Source organism: Barbus barbus (genome assembly GCF_936440315.1).
Source record: "Barbus barbus genome assembly, chromosome: 2".
Taxonomy (NCBI): domain Eukaryota; kingdom Metazoa; phylum Chordata; class Actinopteri; order Cypriniformes; family Cyprinidae; genus Barbus; species Barbus barbus.
The window spans coordinates 32,773,183-32,799,213 of NC_136730.1; the positions used below are offsets into that span (position 1 = coordinate 32,773,183).

At 37.7% G+C, this 26,031-nt stretch overlaps 1 protein-coding gene across 1 annotated transcript in view; it reads right to left on the reverse strand.

Annotated features, from left to right (window-relative positions):
• Positions 1-16,517, reverse strand: part of stim2b (stromal interaction molecule 2b) — a 46,547-nt gene extending 30,030 nt beyond the window's left edge. The window contains exon 1 of the mRNA XM_079446465.1: positions 15,496-16,517. Coding sequence (XP_079302591.1) covers positions 15,496-15,631 — 136 coding nt within the window. The 5' untranslated portion in view covers positions 15,632-16,517. The remainder of the gene's footprint in view (positions 1-15,495) is intronic.
• Positions 16,518-26,031: the final 9,514 nt, after the last annotated feature.

The following is a 26,031-nucleotide window of genomic DNA, read 5'->3' on the forward strand; positions in this document are numbered from 1 at the left end:
GTAGGGGGACGACTGACCAAGGCAGAGCCGGAGGGACGAGAGAGCCCGGTGGAGCTGGTGGACTGACGGGCACCGGTGGAGACGAGGGAGCTGGAAGCCATGGTGGAGCCGCTGGGTCGCAGGACTGAGGCGGAGTCTGGGCCTCGGAGGCTGAAGGCGGAGTAGAGGGATCCTCCAGACTCAACACCCATGAAGCTGGAGATGGGCAGACCGACAACGAACCCACACCGCAGATGGTGGGCTGAGGGTGAGCAGTGGGGCTGACAGGATCCAGTAGAATGGGGGATGATGACAGGAAGAGATCCATAAGAGGAGGTGGGAGAGGGAGGTTGGGTGGGATTTCTTGCCATAATGATATAACCGTTGATGGACATACTTGTAATTCCATATTCCAGTCTATTAAATTCTCCTGGTCCAGTTCTGACTCACCCTCAGCGGTGGCGGAATGGGCGGGGCTTTCCTTAGCCCCCACAATCTCCACAGTACTATCCACCATCGCTTGCGCTGTCGGCTCACGCACCTGGTCAGACTCACGAGACACACGCTCCGGGGCGATCGTCAGCTCTGTCGCTCCTGAATGCGATGGCTCAACGACCGCAGCAGGCTCTGGCTCTCTGTCCGCGGTGGGCTCTGGCAGCTCTGTGTCACGAAGTGGTGGTTGACTGGACTCTGGGTTGTCGGCACTCACATGTGATGACCCTGGGCTGGAATCCGCTTCATCCAGGGTGGATGCTGATCCGGCGATCCACAGCTTGCAGTTGATGTAATTCCTTAGCATCCAGCACGGATCAGCTCTGGGCATGAGGAAGCGGATCTCCTCATCCAGCCCGCACCAAAATCCCTCCATTATGGTGAGGTCATCACATGTGGCAAGATGGCAATGATCCACAAACTCCAACACATACTCCTCCAGGTCACGTCCGTCTTGGAAAATAAAAATAGTAGCCCCTGAAGCGTTGTCGCTCGGGGCTACGTTAATCGAAGCGAGTCTTAGCTTCATTACTGTTTCGGTCGGTTATTCTGTTACGTGTTCTCCAGGTAGGCAGACAAGACAAGGCACGAATATCAAAAGTAACAGGATTTAATCACAGGAAACTTAGCAACGTGTAACATAGGCAATAACCGACACAAACTGAACTGAACGGAGACTTTGGCCGTTTCTCAATACCAAGTTCGCAGAGTCTGGACTTCCGTCCTTTCGAGTTTGGACTTGCCAAGTTCGACTCAGAAGAACGAACTCTCGAGGACGGGAGGACGAACTGAATTCTGGGTTATCGCCCGTATCAAGTCCGCACAAGTCACCTCTCGATGCATCCTCGGTAAAAGGGGCGGATCAAGAACACATCCGGGGATTTGAACTGGACTTGGCTAGATGTGAACTTTGAATTGGAACAGTACTTGGGCAGTGACTGATGACGTTTCACAAGAACACAAGTACAGACAAGTACGCATATTGAGAAACGGCCTTTAAGTAGGCTGCAACTTAGGCAAAACACAGGTGAAGGGGTTTAACTAATAATGAACTAACAAGCAGATGAACTGATAAGCCAAATCAAACAGGAACAAAACCAAATAAGGTAACACAGGAAAAGGCAGACAAAAAAGAAAAAAGACATAACTAAAGTCCAATATCCTAACAATATGAAACAGACACTGAAATCTATGATGCAAAAGTATTGCCTAGAAATGGGTAACGATTGGGATGAGGGAATCCCTCTGTTGATGTTCGCTGTAAGAGAAAGTGTGCAGGAGTCCCTTGGATTCAGCCCTGCTGAACTGGTATTTGGACACCAGGTATGTGGTCCTTTGAAGGTTTTGAAAGACAAAATTTTAGAAAATGATTTCGGTGCAGAAACAAATGTACTAGACTACGTGACAAAATTCAGAGACCGATTGAATAAAGCTTTTTCGTTAGCTAAAGAATCTCTGGTTAATGCACAACAAGGAATGAAACGTAACTTTGACAGAAAGGCTGTTGCACGCTCTTTTATGCCTGGAGACTCTGTTCTCGTATTTTTACCAGTTCCAGGATCTTCCCTTTCTGCTCGTTTCTTTGGTCCTTATGAGGTGAAAGAGAAAATTAACTAAACAAATTATGTGATCAGTACTCCTGACAGAAAACGTAAGACGCGTATCTGTCATGTGAACATGTTGAAACTTTATCACGCTAGAGTATCATCTGAGACGAACGCTGTTAAGGTTGTAGAATCTCCTGTTATTTCACTTGCAGCAGTAACAGAGATGACACCTGTAACTGATTCAAATTCTGAAGATGGAGTAATTTTTCGGAATGTTCCTCAAGCCACTGTGAGATTAATGAATTCTGAAATTTTAAAAGATCTTGCCTTGTATTTTAAGAATTTGAAGGAACATCAAAAAAAAATTATCTTATTCAGCTTATTTCAGAGTTTGAATGCTTGTTTAAGGATGTGCCAACATTGACAAATGTTCTGCACCATGACATTGATGTTAAAGATGCTCGACCAAATAAACAACATGCGTACAGGGTTAATCATGTGACGCATTCGGTAATGCGTCAGGAGTTTGACTATTTGTTGGAAAATGGTATCGCAAAATTAAGTTGTATTCCTTGGAGCTCACCATGTATTTTACTTCCAAAACCGGATGGGTCTTTTAGATTTTGCACTGATTTTAGGAAAGTGAATGCAGTTATTGTGCCTGACAGCTATCCACTTCCTCGAATGGAGGATTGTGTTGATAATGTTGGTTTTGCACAGTTTGTAAGCAAGTTAGACATGCTAAAAGGCTATTGGCAGGTCCCGCTTACTTCTAAAGCTTCTGAAATCTCAGCTTTCGTTACTCCCGACTCATTTCTGCAGTATATTGCGATGGCTTTCGTACTCCGAAACGCACCGGCCACGTTTCAGAGGCTTGTTAATATGATTTTAACTGATGTGCCAAATTGTAGTGCCTATTTGGATGATTTGGTGGTTTATTCCAAAGACTGGAGTGAACATATTAAGTCACTTCATATAGTATTTGAGCACTTGGCAAAAGCCTTATTAACACTTAATTTAGCCAAGTGTGAATTTGGTCAAGAGACAGTAACTTATCTTGGCAAAGAGGTGGGGCACGGTCAAGTTAGTCCAGTTGAAGCTAAGGTGATGGCTATTTTAGATTTCCCTGTTCCTAATACTCAACGCGAACTTCGAAGATTTTGGGGAATGGTTGGGTATTATCAAAGTTTTTGTAGGAATTTTTCATCTGTGGTCAGTCCTCTCACTTCTTTGTTAAGCCCTTCGAAATCTTTTGTGTGGAATGCTGAGTGTCAGTTTCCGCTCTAAATTATGAAAGCGCTTTTGTGCAATTCACCTGTTCTCCAAGCTCCTAACTATGAACGTTCTTTTCAGCTTGAAGTGGATGCAAGTAATGTTGGAGCTGGAGCTGTTCTTTTGCAGGAAGACCAACAAGGAATAGCTCATCCAGTGAGTTATTTTTCACGAAAGTTTAACAAAAATCAGTTAAACTATTCTACAATCGAGAAAGAAACTCTAATTCTTGCTCTACAACATTTTGAAGTGTATGTCGGTTCTAGCATACTTCCAGTTGTTGTGTACTCGGATCACAGTCCGTTAAGTGTTTCTGTCTAAAATGCACAATCAAAATCAAAGATTGACTCGGTGGTCTTTATTGCTCTAGAGTTATAATATTGAGGTTAGACATAAAAAGGGGGTTGATAATGTGTTCGCGGACGTGCTGTCTAGAGTATAATTTTTTTTAATTAAAGTTTAATTTAAGAGGGGGAGTGTTACGGTCTGCGACCTTTTGTGCTGTATGTTATTTCCTTTTTGTCTTTTTGCTGTTTTTACACTCATGCTCTTAGGTACCGCCTTCCTTGGATTCTATTGGTCATCTTTGCTGTCATTCATCATTGGTCAACTATGACTAAATATTTCTCTTGCCAATCACGTTCTCGTCCGAGAGGTTTAAAAGCAGAACGTCAGCGAGAAGAGCGGGAGTGGGTGTGACGCTTTGGGATTGTGATTGTTGTGTGCATCCGCGGAATGTGTGTGTTGCGCTCTTTGTTTGGCTCACTTTAGTTGGCGGAGTTTCAGAGCTTTAATGGTTTTGGTAATGATCTTGTTAATGTTTTAGTCACAACCTCTGTTGTTAATAGCTAGCTTTTATCAGCTTGTTGCTGGTTTGGAAGACAAGGAAGAAGTGGAAGAGTTTAGTAAGTCACATAACCTACATACCCGCACGTAGAGATCTTTGATGTATTAGATACATTAGTTTATTAGTGTGCGCTTTTCCTGTATGTTTTGCTTCGTATATTTCGAAGACTTTTCTTTTATTTCTTTTCTTTAATAGTTTAGGGGATTTGAGAATTAGTTAGTATGTGGGATTCTTTTAATATTTTTATTTTATGATTTAAGCGCCACTTTAACTTCCCTTCTTTTCCTTTGTCTTGTTTGTTTAATTACTGATTTTTTGGGAACAATAAACTTTTCTTGAGGTGTATTTTGCGTCACGTGTTCCGTTGCCATCTATTTCCCTGGCTTATTTCTTTAATATGTCATCTTAATGTTACCTCTTTCAAATCCTAGACTAAATTTACATCAGAGACGTAACAGTAGAAACCATGAGACATTTTTTCAAGATCCTCTGATAAACAGTAAGTTCAAAAGAACAGTATTTATTTCAAACAATCCTTCTTATAAATGTCTTTACACTTTTGATCAATTTAATGCATCCTTGCTGAATAAAAGTAAAAATGCTTTTCAAAAACTAAATCTAGTTGAACTTTCCGTGTGACCAACTCAATTCAAATTCACACACATGGACCAACAGGTTGTGAAATTTTAAATTTGTCAAATTAAAAAAATGTATCTCTGGAAGTCAAGCAAGTGTGTGTGTGTGTGTGTGTGTGTGTGTGTGTGTGTGTGTGTTCACTACTCACTGCTGTATGTGTGCATTTGAATGGCTGAAATGCAGAGCACTAATTCCGAGTTCGGTGCACCATACTTGGCCACACGTCATGTCTTTTCCTTTCCTTTCCTTTCCATTCCATTAATGGCAAGTATTCACTACACGATTTTAGGCCCGATTGCTGACAATTTTCTAAAGATTACAGACAAAAGTCCAAAATCTGAAGCTAGTCACTGCTCGTTCAAGTAAATGAAAATCACATTGTGTAAATTGTCACAAGATGTGATCTGAGTGAAGTCCTAATGCACTGCTGGTGCCAGAGAAATATTTAGCAGGCTAAATAACTGGACCGGTTTGCGACTTTTCAAGTGTGAAATGTGTTTTGACTGGAAATGACATCAACGACAGCCTACAGCCAATGAGAGAACAAGATTGTTTCCTCTTTTTCCCCCTGCAAATCAGCACACAGACAACCTGGATCGCACACGTCTTGCATGCCACTGTTTTCATTTGGAGGAATTCCAGTCTCGAGCCAGAAGCATGATCTCACATCTTCATGCCTGTGTTTTGCAAATAAGACAGAGTTGTCAGGTAATGTGTGACCCCCAGTCACCAATCTGTTGTGTAATGTGCAAACCGCAGAAACTTTATGATACCCAAAACAGTTATGTAGTGTGATAAAAACAGTGATCTGATTACGAAATGAAGTGTAATGTATGGAGGGCATAAGTTTGTACAGTATGTCTGCATTATACTGTGTAGAAACTGACTGAGACATGAGAAAATCAATGAGAAGCGCAAACAAAATCCTTGCATGAAGACATGGCCAGGTGGCAAGCCAAATAAACAGAAATAAACAAGGAGGATGTTTATTTCTCTTAATTTGGCTGACCACCTGTCCATGTCTTTGTATATGAGGAATTTGTTCACACTTTTCATCGATTCTCTAATATCTTCCTTTACAAAATGGCTATTTTCACTGGAGTCCATCCTATATATATATATATATATATATATATATATATATATATATCGTCTAGTCAGCACGTAAAGTGAAATGCATGCCATCGCCTTGTGAAAGCAGCTAGTATGTACAGACCAGACTAGAAATGACAAGTAAACCTCACAACACAGCCACATGCACCAGATACAAAGAACTCCTTCAGTTCTTCTAGAAAGAATGGCACAAAACGAGCTGCACAGTCCAGCTCTATAAAGTGACCTACATTTCCATTGGGCACAATTTTCTGCATGAACTGAGATACCGGTTGGATGATGCAGGACTTCAGAGAATTGTTTCAGTTCAATTAAAACATTACCCTTGCCATTTTATTTGCAGAAGAGGCCTTTCTGGTCTTAGACAAGCACTACAGAGTCTGGAGACCCATCAGAGACACATGAGTGCTTTATTCACGAGGATCCTACAGACAGTCATCTGGAGAGTGCTAAAGGCAGGATTCAAAAGTGGGTTTTCTCAGTAATGCCATAGAAATATTTTTCTTTTTATTCCTCAAAGAACCTTTCAGTGAACAGTATTTAAAAATGCCATTTTTAAAACATTTTAATAATCTGAAGAAACATTTTCCATAAAGAACCTTTTGTGGAATGGAAATGTTCCATAGAGAGGCTCTTCACAGAAACATAGATGCCAGTGAAGAACCTTTATTTTTAAGAATGTATAATAACCACATAAACACCCAGATAAACCCAATAAATGCATAGCAATGCTCTAAAAAACCTCTTACCACACAGCCAATCCACAACAGCCTAGTACCATGGTGGTGTGTTTTGCATGGCTAACCACGCACATTTTTAACATTAACTGCAAAAAGCAGTATATAAACACATTCTTGGTTGCTCACAAACCGCGTACCATTTTATATCAGGTGGCCTTAACTACTATGTACATTCAAATTAATAATTTTGTTCATATTGTATTGCAAAACACTTTTGCTGCTATTAAGGTGGGATACAGGTAAGGTTAGAGACAGATTTGGTAGTATGGGCAGGTTTAAGTGTGGGTTAGGGAGTAATGCATGGGTAAAAGGTGTAATTATAAATGTAATTACACAAATTAATTACTGATGGAATTATGCAGGCATTTTTAAAAAATATAAATACAATGTAAAACATGTATGTACACAATAAGTGCATTGTACTTATTTTTTGATGCAAGTACACCTAATGTAAAGTGAGACCAACTACCTTAATTTCCATTAAATCATTGTGTTATTTGGGCTGGAGCTCTATAATATAACAGAAGCATGTGTTTGTGTCTGTGTGTATTAATATAAACCCTGAGGGGTTCAATTAATTACCCCAAGTGAGAATAGTGTCTAGGTCATAATCCTGTGGTGACGACAGGAAGCAGACACGCAAGATATTCCCAAACTGTGACTGAGTAACGAAAGGAATTGATGGCATCTAGTGTTCCATCTGAGCAGACGCGTGTGACTGTATTCCATTAGATCTAGTCAGAAAGCATGATCAGATCAGATAGACGGTCTAGATTATGACGTCTAGTTCTAGGATCTAAGTTTAGACTGGGATCAGTTGACTTTTGATAATATTATGTTTGAGAATGTGAATGTAATGTTTTTAGACACTTAATTGCATGCTATTTACAAATAAATACCCACTTGAGTAGGACTTAAGTACATCTTTATATATAATTTCATAATTACTTCTTTGAAATATGGTTTACTCTTGAATGCACTGACAAGCATCGATGCTAATGTTAAACTAAATATTTTTAATTTAATGTATTTAAATATATTTGCACTTATACGATACGTTTAAAAGTTAACTTTATGACCAAAGGTTACTGAAACAATGATTTAAAATGTACTATAGTCATTATTGCAAACTACACTTTTTTAAAGCATATTTAAGTGTTAAGAAACCGTCATCAAAGTGTCCTCTCTTTAAGTACAATTAAGTGGCTTTATATTTCATATACTTTTAAGAGTTGAAGTAAATTAAAAGTGCACATTTAATACAATTAAGCACAATGCTTTTTCACAAGGGTTTGTCCATATAGTGGGGTCCAATGTTGTTTGGACCCCAACATTCAAAATATCTTCATAAGAAAATCATACGGGTTTGGACTGACATTAGGGTGAGGAAATGATAACAGTACTTACAATTTTGGGAGAACTACTGTGTGAACTACTACCTTTTAAGGCTTTTCTGCACACTGGAGTCTCCACATTCTGGTCAAAGTGTGTTCTTTCACTCCTCAAAGAAGTTTATCAAACCCTGCCCCACAGCCTATTTTACTGGTCAACTCAATCACGCAGTCACCTGTCAAGATTTCAGAAAAATCATAAATAAATCCATTGATGAGTGGAAGGAACCAAGTGTGACAAGCAGTAATGCTAGAATGTGCTAGCAATGCTATACTAAGTTTCAGCACTGTGATTGACATTACCGATGAAATCTTTAGAATCGGCTGCAAAGAGGGGCTTGTGCTTAACTGCTTTGGGAAAACATGTAGAGTATTACAATTGCTCTGATGCTGCTTCCAGAGCCAAACCATGCTCCTTGTTTCGCATCAGCTCAACAAGCAATAAGGAAAAACTAATAGCTTAATAGCTCTGTGTGTTTTGAGACTATGTCTACAGAAAACAACTGTTCTGGCACAGAGTTCCTTTTAATCAGACCAGATAAAGAGATTATCAGACAAATAAATGGAAATGTAAAGGGACAACAACAGTTTATGCAGCAGTGCTGACGCAATTACAGAGACTTTGCCGTGGACACAGACATAATAAACATTCAAAAGCATTCTGTGTTTTACGTCAACATTAAATGCAAACTGCAACTAAAAACTTGCACTGATATACACGTCATCAGAGAAGAGATGTCAGTGCAGGAGGTGGCCAACTGGCCATGTAAATGTTTTTGATTATTAATATTGATAAGCATTATTACTATTAATAACCAGCAAATTATGAGTTTATTGAGGGAAGGCCTTGTTAATAATTAGTTAATTGGTCCACAAATTAATGTGACACCAAAATAATAGTAATGCACACAGACATTATCCTTAATGATTTATCAATTTTGATGTAACTTTAACTTTAGTACATCAAAGTTTTAAAAAAAATAGCTTCAGTCTAAATGAAAAGATTAAAATTAACTACTGTTTGTCACAAACATAAGTATATACTGTAATATAACGCAAAACTGAACAATAATTTTAATTCATCACTTCACCTTCGTTTATCAATTTTCATTTGATAAATTTTGATTATATTTTGGTGTCTTGGCTGAAGTAGGTTCAAGTCTGGACAGTCTAGTGTTCCAACTTTTATTTATTGTGAAAGATGGTTTGTGTTTAAATCCTGATCCGTCACGTCTGAATGAGCATGACGCCGCTGTGTCATAACATTATTTCAGCATTTGTGTAAATGCGTCTGTGCACTTTAGATGCAGTTTATGTACTGATAAGGTACCATTTAGAGAATTATAAACATATGACATGGAGTAGATACACAGTGGCACCATCTAAGTATTCATTCAATTGCTGTTCTCCAGTCAGTACAGACGGGAACATACAATACCTTTGCAGGCTTATAACTTTGGTAAAGTCCTGCAAGTTATTCAACAATTCTGTTTTCAACATATTAATCACACTGAGATGGTCTCATTTGAATCATCCATTATGCTGATGTCAATCCCACTAGTGTAATATGAGAACGTTTTCAAAAATGTTGCATTACCAGTCTGTCCACAATTGAACGGCCTGCATGTGAAAGGCAGCTTTGACATCGTTGCTTACTTCCTACTTCAAACTTATGTAATGATAATATCTCGGTCGAGAGAGAGAACAAGACAAGCGCAGATCATCGGACATATTTTATAAAGGACAATCACAATTCCCAGACTCATACTTCCAGGACAACATGTCCCTCTAAAGAGGCAGTTTGTTTGCTGAGAAGCTAAACAATCTAAATACCCAAAGGCATTGAACATGCGAACAACCATGTTCACAGGAATATCACTAAGTGGATTTCTACCGCCAACTCATGAAACAAACCTAAAACTGCAGACAGCTTTCAAAGAACCTCCTCATTATTGTGGGATCTATATGTTAGTTTTATGAGGAACTGTGTACTGCAAATGTGGTAAACAAGAAAGGGCTGGTTTCAGTCTCATAGAAATCAAAAGTTATGCAAAGCAAAGTTTCTTTTAATAAATATATGTTAGATAACTTATATGCATATATCTTGTTATCTGATTTAGCCTTTTTAAAAAAAGATTAAAAATGATTTTGGCAGTCTCATATACTTTCTCATAAAGAAAGTGCAGTTGTGTAAATCTATTGATTAACTGCCTGTCTGAATAGTGTCTGAAAGGACAAAAATGGGGTAAAAAATATATTTCTGAAAATAAATTAGGGTTAAAGGGACAGTTGACCCCAAAATGTAAATTCTGTCATCATTTACTCACCCTCATGTCATCCCAAACCTGTATGACTTTATTTCTGCAGTGGAACATAAAAGAAGATATTTTGAGATATGTCTCAGTGTTTCTTTTTTTCCCATACAATGAAAGTCTGGTTACTAATACTTTTTCCAGGACAAACAGTTTAGTTTCCCTCCATATCAGCGTTCCTATGGGTGAGGTTCCTGCCTTAACTACATGTACTTACTTTTAAATTAATAATTTGGTACAATGCACTTACTGTGTACGTTTTTACATTATACTTATATTTTAAAAGATACCTGCATGTAATTATATATGTAATTAATTTCTGAAATTACACTTATAATTACACTGTTGTGTAATCCCTCATACCTAAGCCCAACCTTACCTGTATCCTACCTCAATAACAGCAAGTGTATTGCAATCCAATGTGAACACAATAAGTACATTGTACTTAGTTTCTGATTTAGGTATAGGCCTAGTAGTTAAGGCCACTTACTATAAAGTGGGACCATGTCCAGATTAAACAACATTTATAAAGAGCATCACTGGTAACCTTGAAACACTCTTTTCAAGGTTACCAGTGATAATACAGACATTATTAATGGACACAATCAAAATGACCTTGTTTGGAAAAAAAAAACGAAATGCTATTCCAATAGACAACTTTATCCCAACCAGGATGGTGAACGTTTTACAGTTAATGAAACTGAGCAGACTGAAAAAAAAACATTTTCAATATTGTAGCATGGCCTGAAGTGACTCGTGTATCCTTTCATCGTGTAGGACATTCATGATTTGGGACAGAGACTAAAAAGGCACACAAACAGATAAACAAATCCATCTAAGCCTCTAAGACAACGTGTATTCAAATGATCTGAAAGACACAAAAACAATCGACCTTTCACTCAGAGCACTTTTGTTATGATAATCATCTGTTCTACAGGAAATTCCTTCATTACTGTGCTTACAATTGGGAGCCCTTAACTGAACAAGTAGCAAAACACATGCCACTCACACAGACAAGAGCAAGGTCTACTCATAGTCTCTTTTCTGATGTGCCTTCTATAGTTCTTTAATTCTTTTTTTGGTGAAATTGTATAGTTTTCTTCCTGTTTTTTGCATACACACATGCACATTATCAGTGGCATGACCACAGTCAGGCTGGGAAGTGGGTCGTTGGGTCAACTCCAGCGGGGCTTTTTGACTCACAAAGAGCCCAAAGTCAAACTCCCAGCATACACACACACACATACATAAGCACAACACCACCAGTGGAACTGCCACACGACACATGCGCATGCATACAAATGGCTCAAATTCTCATATAGCATTTTAAACTAAAATCATATATACTAGCAATCAAATATAACTCCACACACAATTCAAATATATTAGTAATTAAACACAGTAATTGCCTTACAATTATGGGGCATTCCCTGCATACCTGCACAAACAATCACATTTGTTTATATTTATGTACAGTTTTTTTTTTCATATTTTTGTTATCAGAATATTCTGTTCTTTCTATGTTAATGTTCTGAATTGTAATGTCATGTATGTTACCATTTGGGCTGTTTTGTCTTTGTGTGACTAACAATGCTAATTGTTATTATTATTACTGTCATTATTAGCACATTTTACAGCAACAAACTGACTTTAATGGCTCTAATAGAATGGTTCATTGACATTAGTTTACATACATTTAGGAACTGTAAATATATTTGCCAAGATGCATGGTATACTGCTTGTACCATCACATTTTGTCGCAAGTTCTGTCAACCACAGCTGCCAGTTTCTCAGTGTAGATTATAAAAAAGATAAAATAACTGAGCTACTGTGTGTCCCACTAAGAAGCACACGGAATCCAAATATTCTCCATAGGTTGTACCTCATAACGACTGCACCCATATTGATATAGTGGGAACTCAATAAAGTACACAGACAGCAGTTTAAAGCAGCCTGTGTAAATACATTTTAAGACAAGCAATTACTTTGTCATTCAGCAGTTTTATCTGCCTATAGCCGGGCTAAACCTTTCCCTGCAGGTGTCATGGCCTGCTGCTCAGGTAAGAACTTTAATTATTCTTCAACTATTAAGTTATTAGGTTTAAAGCCTTATGTCACAAAACTGTGTCATCATTTACTCACCCTTCACTTGTTCCAACCCTGCATGAGGTTCTTTCTTGAGCACAAATGAAGACATTTTGAAGATTGTTGGAAACCAAACAGTTGGCATTATCCATCGACTTCCATGGTATTTTTTTTTCCAAACAACAAATTGATTTTCATTTTTGGGTGAATTATCCCTTTAACTTAACTCATTGGTGACTGGAGAACAATGCTAAACACACTGTGTTCCCATTTCCCTTGTCCTTGTAATAAACATGTGTTTCTGTGTAGAGACTCATTTGGAGGCCGATAGTAATCAGCTCCCAAAGTAGGCTGTGATAAGGTCTCATCGTGTAATGATGATCAGTGACCAACGTCGACTCATTGGAAAATGCATCAATCTAAATTTAATAAACTCCAAAAACACCAACAACTGTTACTCATGTTCTCATAAATTACAGGAGCAGACTATCAATTAAGACTTTCTTGTACAATACTGTTATGACCTCATAACTCTTTAGTAGCATTTTGCCTAGTCCACTTTAGGAATTTTGTGAATGATTTGTAAACTAATACACATTATCAGCTCCATATGTATGGCTTTTCTGATGTAGTAAACTTGCTCTGTAGCTCACCTGGTAGAGCATTACACTTGTGATGCAGAGCACTTGGGTATGAGTCATGATAAAATAGCTTATAGAAGCAAATTAAAACTGTATGGTTGCTTCAGCAAATGCATTTTTATTTCACATTTGCTCTTGTTGTCACCATTGGTTCTGTTTAGGATAGGTTATAGTGTAGGTTGTACTTCATTTTCAAACACAATGCAACATTAACTTTTCAGCACCACTCACCGGACATTTTACTTCCAAACTGTAACAAAGAACTTATCAAAATGTTGCAAGATTTACATTCTTCTGTTTTGAATAAAAACGTACACTCACTGAATACGTCAAATTCAAAGCGTCACGAAACTTACAATAAGCAACATAATATCATTATCAGTACTGTTGCCACCGTGTGTTTTTTTAATGAACATGGGTTGTCAATATTATATAACTTTCAATTAAAACTGTAATATTACATGCTGTAGGTTAAAAAGTAACAACAAATACCATGGGAAAAGACCCATGTTGACACTATGTAAATGCTCAAATCATTGCAAATGCAACAACCCCTTGAAAATCGGAGTTCAGAAAACCCCAATGTGCAACACACTTAATCAAGGGTTTCCTTAATTCAAGGGGTTTGTTGCAGCTGGGAACTGTGGTGCACTTGCTGTATTTAATCAAGTATGCATACCAAGTGTCCATTAGAGTGCACTAAACAACAGGAACAGCTGAAACAATTTGTCCAAGAGCTTTCATTTCTGATGAGTCAATTACAGTTTGCATGCAGATTGTTTACCTTCCCGATTAAGTCTGCATTCCTGTATGACCACAGATCTGGATTACATTCATCATATGAGCAGTCTGTAGTTCTGTACAGACAGCAATCTGTCATCTCACCCTGTGTCCTCAGCAAGCCCTCTGACCAGACTGCTGCCCGTCAGAAACTAATATTGGGAAAACAGCTGTGGGGTTATGAACCAGAATAAGCTGACTGACTGAATCAGTCCTGTTTGTTTATGCATTATGCACTACCAGTATGGTACAAATCCAAGGCCTTGGTTCAGACTTTTTTTTCAATACAATCTATTTTTTATTCTATACAGTATTTTTATTCTATACAGTATATTTGTTTTATATTTAAAACATTGATTTACAGGTGTGTCCAGGAAGCAATCATTCTGTGGATCAAATGCATCCATTTGAACATATATTGTATACAATCATCTCCAAATTGAAGGGGCCCCAAGCAGGTTGGTGGGCACCCACCTCAAAAGCTAAAGAGTAGGCTACACACTAGAAAATTTTATTGAGCGACCCTCATCACAAGGCCCGGGACAACATTCCCAACATTCTCAGCCCTGCATGTGACAACAGCCTTGTACAATAGTGATAGACATACAGTATATCAGACACATCAGTTAATCTACCAAGATTTGACCATTTGAGAATTTATTGTCATCAGTCAATGAACGGGTGGTGATTATCTGTGAAAAATATATTTTTATACCTAAAATAATCATGCAAATTAATAGTTTTCCAATATAAATACTGGAAGTTGAAAAAATTAAAAAAGAGAGATGATGTTTGAACGGAAAGCCTTGCGCTAGTAACTAATACTCATGTACTAGTACCTAATGAGGAGTTACTAGACAAACTTTAAAAAAAAAAAAAATACTAAATTGTTAGCCTTAAGAGTGGAATGTTATCTGTCACTATTAGGATAGTGTAATTACTCAAATGTAGCCTACTATTGATAGCCACTATCACCATTATAGTAAGTTCTAAAATAATGGATGTGTTACTAGTAAACTTTTAAAAGATTCTAACGGGATTATTAATTAGTCACTGGGGGAAAAAAAAAAACTAGTAACAAATCAATTGCTTAAAAGGAATAAATGTCAAAATAGCTTGCCACAGAAAGCATGGTTAATACATTTGTTTATACCGTTTCAATTCTTCAGTGAATATTGTGTAAAATGAGTGTTGGTTTCATTTAATCAATTTACAAAGGCATTATATCAGCCAGTGGCCCTAGAAACCCCCATCTGGTGGTTTCTCCTCATGGAGGTGCTGCCTGAGGACAGAGCTGTATGGAGGGGGTTCCTCCTGCTCTCTCATGCCAAGCATTTATTGGTGCAACAGCAGGAATTCCATGTGGATGTTGTCCTGACCTTCATCACTTTCATAAGCAATCACTCATACAGGCAAAACATGAGATTCTCTAGAATCATCCAGAAGTGATGTGAGGCTGGGAAAGACCTGGCCACCATCAGGACCCACGGTGCCGCGAAATTACACATTAATATTCCCTGAATAACACGAATCAAAAACAGCACTGATAATCGATCATCACAGCAACTGCACAGTATCCGTGTTAGGAGTTACTAAATCACCCCTCGAAAGAGAGCAAGGTCGATTAGATTTGCGGTTTGTTAAGATATAAGGGTCTTACCTGTAGGAGCAACAGCTGCTGGATCAGGAGTGACTCGGTTCGACAAATGACTCGTGTATGAACTCTCCAAGCCCAATACCGCAGAGATGACGAGTCCACGCAGCAACAGAACCGCTGCCCCGGACAAGAAAGTCATGGTGTGCAAAAGCTTTCAACGAGCAATAAATCAATCAGTAAGAGATCACACAGTGGTTTCACCCAGTGGATCGTCAAAACGAATCACAAGAATGAAACGTGTGATTTCAGCAGTAGTTCAACAGAAAGCAGCGAGTTTAAATACCCGAAATAAACGAGAAGATCCAACCTGTAAAAACGCAGCCAAACAAGAAGTAATCCAAGCTAAAAAACGATCTAAAAATGCATCCACGTTGTCCAAGACGTCAAAAGAAGATCGCGAGGTAAAACTCCGTCCAAAAGAGATGGTCAACTCTTCTAATATGACACATTGAAATAGACATCAGAGCATACAGACATCAGATCCTCGACTGGGTTGGAGGATCTGGCTATATATCCTACTTTAGGATCCAAACAGACAAGTGCAAACTGACGAGGAATCCCCCTGTTTGAGAGGAGACGGACACACGCATTTTCCTGCTACAAAACACCCCAGCGAGTCCAATGCAATATTCCAGCTCTACACTGGAAGTAACAGCAAATAGTCACGCTACATCCACAAGAGCCGGCAAAAATCCAGCATAGTAGACGCCTCAGAGAATGAAAGTGTCAGATCCCCGTGCGCCATTTAATCCAAATGCATCGGGACCATCCGAAATACACGCGTGTGCCGTTCATGTCCAAATATTAGCCGTGTATAAATGTCAAGTCCGCATGACTGCGCCAGACTTGAGGGCTCAGGTCTGCCCACTGCCTTTGCTAGTTGATGCAGAAACTAATTCAGGGGTAGGAAGTCCGTATGCAAATCATTTGACAACAGGACGCCGGCAGATTGATCTCGCCTAAAACTCTCATATGACACAAAAGCAACTGCTGGATGGGCTGTGTGTGTTTGGCGGACTATCGGTATGCACAACAAGAGCGAGCACGCAAGTTGCTCGGGAATGCTGGCGCCTCCCGGAAACAGCCAGCTCTATTGTTCATAATTTCCCACTTTTATTTCTCCCATCGCGACACACAACAATTTACACCCAGAGAGTCATCCAAGTTTTCCTCCTCGCCGTGGGCTGCGATTGGTCGAACGGTCCCAACATGGCAGAATCCGATTGGCTGACAGCGAGAGAGACGTGAGCTTTGAAAAGTCAGACCGCGGTTCATAGCAGGCAGGCAGATAATGGCCATGATTTGTGGGATAATGTTCATCTGGAATATGATAATGTTTGTTTGTTTGTTTGTTTGCTTGTTTTGTGCATACGATTTAGTATACAAATGGAAGGAGTTAATTTATTTATTTATTTAGTTAGTTAGTTTGTTAGTTAGTTAGTGCTTTCTGATTAAAATGATGTACATATCACATGGGATGAAGATTCAAGACATAGCCTTCCTTAAAATGCTGTTTTATTTCACATGGAGCAGGTTGATCATGAACTGCTGACATCACATGCCCAGCATGCAATTGGCCACAACTAATACATTCACTTTTCACTTTACATAAAATGCATGTAAATAAACAAGCAAAGCAAACATTATACACTACCATTCAAAAGTCTGGGGGGTCAGTAAGATTTTTAAAAATGTTTTGTTGTCTCATGCTCACGGCTGCATTTTATTTTTATTTATTCTTTTGATAAAGTTTAACAGTAGCTAATATTGGAAATTATTAATTTTTTACCAGATGTACCATTTGTTAAAAATATAATTCATCTGATGGTTTAATTTTCAGCAGCCATTACTCTAGTCTTCAGTGTCACATGATCTGTCAGAAATATGATGTGGTGCTCAAGAAACATTTATTATCAATCTTGAAAAAGTTGCATCTTTTTTTCTCTCAGGATTCGATGAATAGAAAGTTCAAAAGTATACAAGTTTTTTTATATATATATATTAATAATAGAAATCTTGCAACAATAGAATTTTTTTAACATTTTAAATGTCTTTGCTCAATTTATTGCATAAAAACATACTTTATTTCAACAACAAGCAGCAAGAAAAAAAACAAAACATACTAACCCCAAATTCCATAAGACCCAGAGTTCACATCGTAGTCCATAGCGATGGATCAGCATGTGTGCGATTGACTTGTCTAAACCAGGGATGCGTTCAGCCCCGACGAAACGGTGCAAAACGTTTATTAAACGGAAACGGTGGTGCATTGAACACCCTGCTCTGATGACACAAGTGTTACAAGTGTTACAACTATGGCAGCTGAGAAGGCCATTCTTTGTGTTCTTTTTGAAGAATTTTCAGAGCCTGATGAAATCGGTATAAATACGCGTTTAATGCTGCAAAATGCGCTCGATGCTACAGTCACTGCCATCCAGAATAAAAGAGAACATCCCAATCGAGTGAAGGGATTTGTGGAAACTGTGGTTCCTAATTATTGTGATCCAACATTTGCCTCGCATTTCAGGATGAAAAGACAAACATTTCAGGTGAAGGATAATCCACTTCTTACCTACGAGAGTGTTATGATCTATATAACCTTATTATTATTATGATCACTGTTGTTGTGCTATGATATTGTAATATTTACCATTATATTATAATCAGAGGAGTATAGAAAAGTTTATGAAAGTGTCACTCCACAATATAATAGCAAAATATATAATATATAGTATTTTTTAAATGTTGCATTAATCAGTGTCTAGCACACCTTCCTAAGGAAAGGATATGGACATTGCCGAATACATTGCAATTACTACATGATATTTAAACAGACTTAAAGGGCATATTGCAGGTTAGAGACCTCAGTGAGTCGATGAACAGAAAAATACTGTAGGAACTAGATTTTCTTTAAAATATACTTTAAAATACGCTATTAAGGCTTCTGGGGTCGTTTTTGTGAGAGAATTTTACTTCCGCATCTGAAACGTGCCAAAACCGGAAGTGACGTATCAAAAGGGAGAGCGGTCCATTTAAACCACAGGAAAACAATGGATCGCAATGACAGTTCGGACGCTGAGGAAATTTTAAATGTGTATTTATACTCGTATGACGGACCACAGATAAAATGATGAGCCTGCTATGCAGCCAAGAGAGCAGGACAGGCCAGGATTAGACAGAACAACGGTCAGAGAAGACAAATTGAGTTGATGTGAGGAGAACAGGGCTGGTGTTTGGTGAGAGATCAGTGTTAGCTTACAGATATACACACGTTAGCTAATGTAATCAGGCAATAGCAAAGCTAGTATTGATACTACCAGTAATAGAAACTAATAAGCGTTGATCAGGCGTGTCACACTCGTTAATATCCAACACTAACGTTACGTGATCACCGCAGGAGAGAGAGAGAGATAAACACGTTTTTGATTCATAGGTGCTTGTGTGAGAAATGCGAGGCCATGGTCACAGCTGAGGAAAGTCAGTGCTGCAGTGAGTTAGATACGTTACATACTGGGTCTTAGTGGAGAATGTGACCCCCACACTTGATGTGCAGTGTCTGACTCTACACCCAGGCTTTGAGGCTTGCTGTCTGAACCCGTGTGTGCTAGAGACAGCCTCTATGCACTTCAGACAGGAGCATAGACCTCTCCAGGCCAGCAGACACACGTTTTAGGGCAGAAATCATTTATTACTCTGAGCTAAATACTTGTATACATGTATAAATACATAGTTAAAGATTTTAATATTAAAACAGTCTGAATAATTTTGATTCTCAATTACAAGTGAATAATGATAGCATACAGACAAGTCGTCCGCTGGGTCTATGGTGCATGTGTTGTGTCAGCCATTAGAAGATAGTTTATAGCGGAAGGAGGACTTTATAAAGGTTTTGAATGGCCCCATTTTGTTTTGTTGACAATCAATAAAAAATAAAATCACAATCAAGCCGATCTGCATTTATGGTTAATTCAGTTTAATTTATACAGCACTAAATCATAAATATTATTTCATAGCACTGTTAATACCAACTCAAAACACAACATTTCAACTGTTAATATATATATATATATATGTAGATGTACCAAACATATACTACCAAAATAAATACCATGACCCATTTAAAAACATTTAACAATCTTTCAGTCTGGGTATCACACTAATGTGTTGTTAAAGTGTGTTAAATGGTGAAGGCTGTGCTAGATATACACCAACGATGATAATCCTCCGGTGTAAAGTGATGGTTAAGTTACACACCACCGCGGTGTTTGAAGCAGGTGCATTAGTGAAGTCCAGTCTCAGCTGCACAAACGCACCGAGGCCCGGAAGACACCGTCCTATTTCTTGTTAGGAAACCTGTGGACTCGATGTCCTGACAGGCTGGAGTTTGTGCAACCTCCACAAACACAATAATTTACCATGACAATGATCAATTGAAATAAAAATAACTACCGAAAACACACTGACTCGCGCGCGCTCAAAGCAGAGTGCGGCACACGACTCCCTTATGTGACGTAATATGACGCGATGTTGAAAAAAAGCGTTTTTTGAGAACTGTCCAGGAAAGCCTCGCTTTTTCATCTAAATTTGTGCCCTCGCGTCTTGTAAAACATTTTAAAATCCTGCATTAACGGTTCATGTGGTATTTTCATACAAGGTTATATATTCATTTGATTTTTTTTAACCTGCAATATGCACTTTAAAGAAGTTCCAAATCTATACTTGTTCTCTTATTATTTCAGTTATTTTGCCTTTAATGTAAATAAACATGTGCAAACAATATACTTGCTCTTGTGAATTTATTTTTATGTTAATTACATTTAATTACAAATTCAGCAAAATCATATTGATATGCTATGTTACTATAAAACTCTTACGACAATAGCCTGTCTTCAGTTGTTCTGTATACCGAGCTGCAGCGGACACATTTGTAAACGACTTCACTTGGACCCATTGTGCTAGCTGTCTCTTTAATACCGCGTGGTTTATATGCATATTGCTGCTGATTGGGCTGACATTTTTGACACACCCACCAAACAAGAGAAAACGTGTCTCAAACCCTGTTGCACACCGTTTCCAGGAAACATGTCGTTCAACCCAGAAACTGTAGCAAAACGTTGGGCTGAGCTTGAACGTGCCCCAGATCAGTACAAATAAAAAATAAATAAATGTCCAAACAAGCAGTATCCACTGGAATTATGGAACAAACCGCAATAACCCAGTCAAAAATACATTTGAAAAAAATTGCATAAGCAAAACATTGAAAAAAACCCACCATAATAAAGGAACAAAACACAAAATAAAGAGATTTGATGTGAAGGCACCAATAAGTAGGCTACACTCACTTAACGCATCCAAGCCAATAGGTGTCAGTATAAAGTGCAAAACCATTGATACTTTTTAAACTAAGAATCAGCTAAACACTTAACAAAAGCTTTATGAGTGCAGCTTTAAATATCACACATTGTGCATGCAAAAAGTAAAATGCTTTCATATATCAATGTATACGTATTAATATTATGTAAATGTTTATATTGATGAAATTTGTTATATTAGAGTGAAATAGTCTATTTTGTATATTGTGTTTGTGCTATTTTGCACATTGTCTATTTTGTATGTTTGTACATCAAAACAAATTCCTCGTATGTGTAAACATACCTGGCAATAAAGCTAATTCTGATTCTGATATTAGTATTCGTAATAAGTACGGAGGCCAAATTCTCTCAAAGCAAGCTCCCTTAACTTCCTGCATAAAGGTTTCAACTGTACCAGCAGGACAGGAGGGCAGTTATTACAGAGGTCTAAATATATAAAGGTGCCCAAGAGAGAGGCAGTAATGTGATAGTGCCTGTCTAAAAGAAATGTTTCAGCGAGGAGCAATGCTATGGTACAGTGAGGAACCACTAGGGGTGCGCTGCTCCCATGGTGACTGAAAGTCCAGTAATAAAGGGACAGGGCGTGGGAAGCTGTGTAAACAGGTGGCAGATGTACCGAGAGACCAGTGTGAGGCAATGGGGAGCGAAAAGCAGGGCAGAAAACGGACGAGTGGCATAATTTGATCTGAGACACAGAGGGAATGAGAGGGGCAGGCATATAGACGGACGGGGCAGATGTCAGAGAGCCGCTGGAGTTTGCTATAAGCTGGGGTCAACTTGTAGGGTCATGAATGATGCTGAAATTCATGGGGCTGAATTCACTAGGCTTACAGCCTTCATAAAATAAGGGTCATTCCCCTAAACAGGTGCCATATTTGTCTTCAAATAAATGTGTAAAAACAATGTTTTACTTTGTTTTACTTACGTAAAATAATTTTTTTTTTTATCTTGTCAATACCACTGTTTCCAACTTCAAATTTTGATGAGCAATATATAAACAATAGCATTTTATATTTCTTCTTTCTCTTTTGGTAAATTGTTTAATATTTTAGTTGTTTTAGTTTATTTAAACAAAAAAGAAAGCAAATGCTCATTGAGAGATTACCTTGTTACTGTATTATTAGCATTTTTAAGTGCCCCTATTATGGTTCATATTTTGGTTTTGTGAGTCCCCAACAACAGGTTCACATGCATGCAAGGTCGAAAAACACTTTCATTGTCTAATAATATGCATTTATTTTTTACCTTATTTGCTCAACGACTCCCAAACGATTCGCTCAATGATTCACCTGCGGTGATTGGTCCGACTGCCGGTCGATTTATTGGTCGATTTAATTTCCATTTCATAATAAAACCAGCGTTTGTGCGCCCAGTACTGCTTTGTGTACAGCCTTACAAACCATTTTTTTTTTTTACCACTCCAAAAGCGACACCTAGTGGCAAAGAATGAATTAGCATTTTCATTCAGACCAAAGCGAAAAGACCAACAAGTGGGCGGGCAATATGCTAATATTTTATGTTGACGTCAATATGGCTTGGGATTCGTTTTAAAAACGACTCTTTCTTTTGAGAGACAATAACTTTATATATGGTGGACTTTCATATTTAAAATTTTGCAGGATGTTTTCATTCACTTAGAGCTGTTACACACTGCATGGAAGGTAATTTTCAAAAATCCATAATTTGTTAAAGAAACAAACCATTCCATCAACTAAATAAATAAATAAGGTCATGAACTAATGCTTCAAGAACTAAAGAACAAATTATATCTTTATATCTTGTTTTATGTTTGTCTGTACTATATATACACACACACACACACACACACACACACAATATATCCTAAAATCCCAACATATAATAATAATAATAATATATATATATATAGGATATAATTTGGCACAGGGGCAACAAAGGGCTGAAAAAGGAAGAAATTTTGAAATGATTCAGCTGGGAGAACATCTAGCAACTAAGTTAATTGACATCAGGTCTGTAACATGATTACCGATAAAAGGGATGTCTTAGAGAGGCAGAGTCTCTCAGAAGTAAAGATGGGCAGAGGCTCTCCAATCTGTGAAAGAGTGCGTAAATAGATTGTGGAATACTTTAAAAACAACATTGCTCAACGTCAAATTGCAAAGGTTTTGCAAATCTCATCATCTACAGTGCATAACATCATCAAAAGATTCAGAGAAACTGGAGAAATCTCTGTGCGTAAGAGACAAGGCCGAAGACCTTTGTTGAATGCCCATGGTCTTCGGACCCTCAGATAACACTATATCACTCATCAGCATGATTCTGTTACAGACATGACTAAATTGACTCCCCTCCAGATGGTGTCTATTTCAGGGAAGGCCTTGTGTATTTCAGCAGGACAATGCAAAACCACTTACTGCACTGCAGCTATTACAACAGCATGGCTTCGTAGTAGAAGAGTCCGGATGCTGAATTGGCCTGCCTGCAGTCCAGATCTTTCACCTATAGAGAACATTTGGCGCATCATTACACGAAAAATAAGACCACAAACTCTTCAGCAGCTGGAAACATATATCAGGCAAGAATGGGACCAAATTCCAACACCAAAACTCCAGAAACTCATAACCTCGATGCTCAAACGTTTTCAGACCAGTTTGAAAGAGGAGATGCTACACCATGGTAAACATGCCCCCGTCCCAACTATTTTGAGACCCGTAGCAGGCATCAAATTTGAAAATTAAAATTTCTCAGTTTAAACATTTATGTTATCTATGTTCTATTGTGAATAAAATATTGGCTCATGTGATATGAATTTTTTTTATTTTTCAATTTATTCAAATTAAAAAAAAAAAAAAACGTCCCAACATTTCCGGAATTTGGGTTGTGTATATATATATATATATATATATATATATATATATATATATATATGGCTTAAAACACTTTGACTGATGGCAAATTTAAAATCTTTCAGAGATGCACTTTTACACATGTACATTTTTGTACAAATTTAAAATCCAATTACACAGAAACATGAAAAATTCTGTTACAAAGAAATACTGAAATATTTATGGAGGTTGAGACAAAAATCTAATTATACATATTAATATAGGGCAATGTAACAATTATACATAACAATGTGAAATTACTGTTAAGACTACAGATTTTATTTAATACAATTTATTGCAATAAATATTTATGGTAGTTTAAACAAAAATCTAGTGATGCATTTTAATGTATAGGACAATGTAACAGTAACTACAACGTAACAGCACTTAACATAAAATTATGCTTAGAATGTAGTTTTTATTGAATGAATAATGAAATAACAGTTTCAAATGCAATTTAGGCAATTTTTCACATGCATTTCTGCATCAGATAACTGCTTTTAAATAAATCATAGCTACTGTCAAGAACAGAAGCAACCTATAAATAAGTGATATTAGTGTAAAAAAAATCTTTTAGCTATCAAAAGATAATAAACATTGATTAAATGCATTACATTATTGCACATGCAGGGATGTGTAAAGTAGCCCCCGTTCTCAAAACAAACAGATGATACAGACAAAAGATCTGATCTGAGTTTATTAATAGTCACAAAAACAGCCATTATGCAAATATGAAAGGCAAATACACATCTCCATCAGCGCTGCTTCTTTTATCCATGGAAATTGCACTTATGTTCAAGTTTGATAAGTGTTCTCATCCAAATTCACTGGCACTAAGCCAAAGGGCTAACCAGAGTATCCTCACTGAAGTAGATGGCATCTATTATCATTTCAAAACTTCCGCTATATGCATAAGATCCTTACAAAGCCTTATCTGGCTGTTAATCTTTAAAACTTGCAAATGCATCTACAAATGTCGTTTCTAGTACAAACTCTACCATTAACATATAATATATCCTACAGAATGAACCTCATTATAATGAAAGATTTTATTTGAACTGTCCTGGTATTTAACTTTGTGGCTGAGATGCAATTCTAAGGCATTATATTATATAAGAGTAACCAATGTTATATTAATATTATTTATATACTATATTTATTTATGTATTTATTTATTTTATATATTTCAGATTTCATTTTAAATTTAGTTTAAGATTTATTCAATTTGTTATGTGATTTTGTCGTCTTTATTTTAATTTCTGTTTAGCTTCAAATTATTTCCGTTTTAGCACTTCATTTTAGTTAGTTGCAGAGGCAACAGTTCTAATTTTCATTTGAGTTTGGGTTTTTCATCTTAGATTTTTACTTTATTTAATTTGAGCTTTATTTAATTAACAAAAATGACTTCCAATAGTTTTAATTAACAATTACATTGTTAGGTCCCCATGCTAACTGTACGGCATGGCCAACAGCGCACAAAATGGGCCGAATGGAAGAAAGTGGCCTGGTCTGATGAATCAAGATTCCTGGTGCATTTCTGGTGCACGGCCGAGGCTTAATACGTTGATTACCAACAGAGGCTATAGCACCTGGGGCCCGTTTCAGAAAGGAGGTTAAGTGAAAACTCTGAGTATGTTAACCCTGAAATGAGGGAAACTCTGGGTTTTCGCTTTCAGAATGGGAGGTATGTTAAACCTGAGAAAGCAGAGTAAGTCAAGCCCGTTTCTGAAAGAGAGGTAACTTATACTCAGAGTCAGTTACAATGGCAACTTACTCTGTGAACCTAACCTGGTCGGGAGCAGGTTTTCTTCGGGAAACCCAGAGTTTCTTTCGGTCTCCTCCCATTTTTTAAAGACGAAGCGGTATTTCTTGCCGCCTTAGTCATTCATTGCCTACATTTCAGTCCCACAAAGAACAAAGTTATGAGAATGGCTTGTCCTTTTTTGGAGGATCCCATAGATGAGGAGGCTGTATTAATTCGAAGAGAATTACATTTACGTCGGGCAAGGATTTTGAGACCCAGAGTGGATTTTTTGTCTTTTCCCCATACATTTTCGTTTGAGCGTTACCGTTTTTCGTTGCAATCAATTACATATATCCATAATCTAATCCGTCCTTACATCAACATCACCCATCGTGGCCGCGCTCTTACATCCGAGCAGATACTATGTGCAGCTTTACGTTTCTTTGCTAATGGAAGCTTTCTGTACAATATCGGGGATGCGGAGCATATTAGTAAGGCCACTGTATGCAGAGCTGTACGGAAAGTGTGCCTCGCTCTGAAACGCTTTCTGCACATTTTT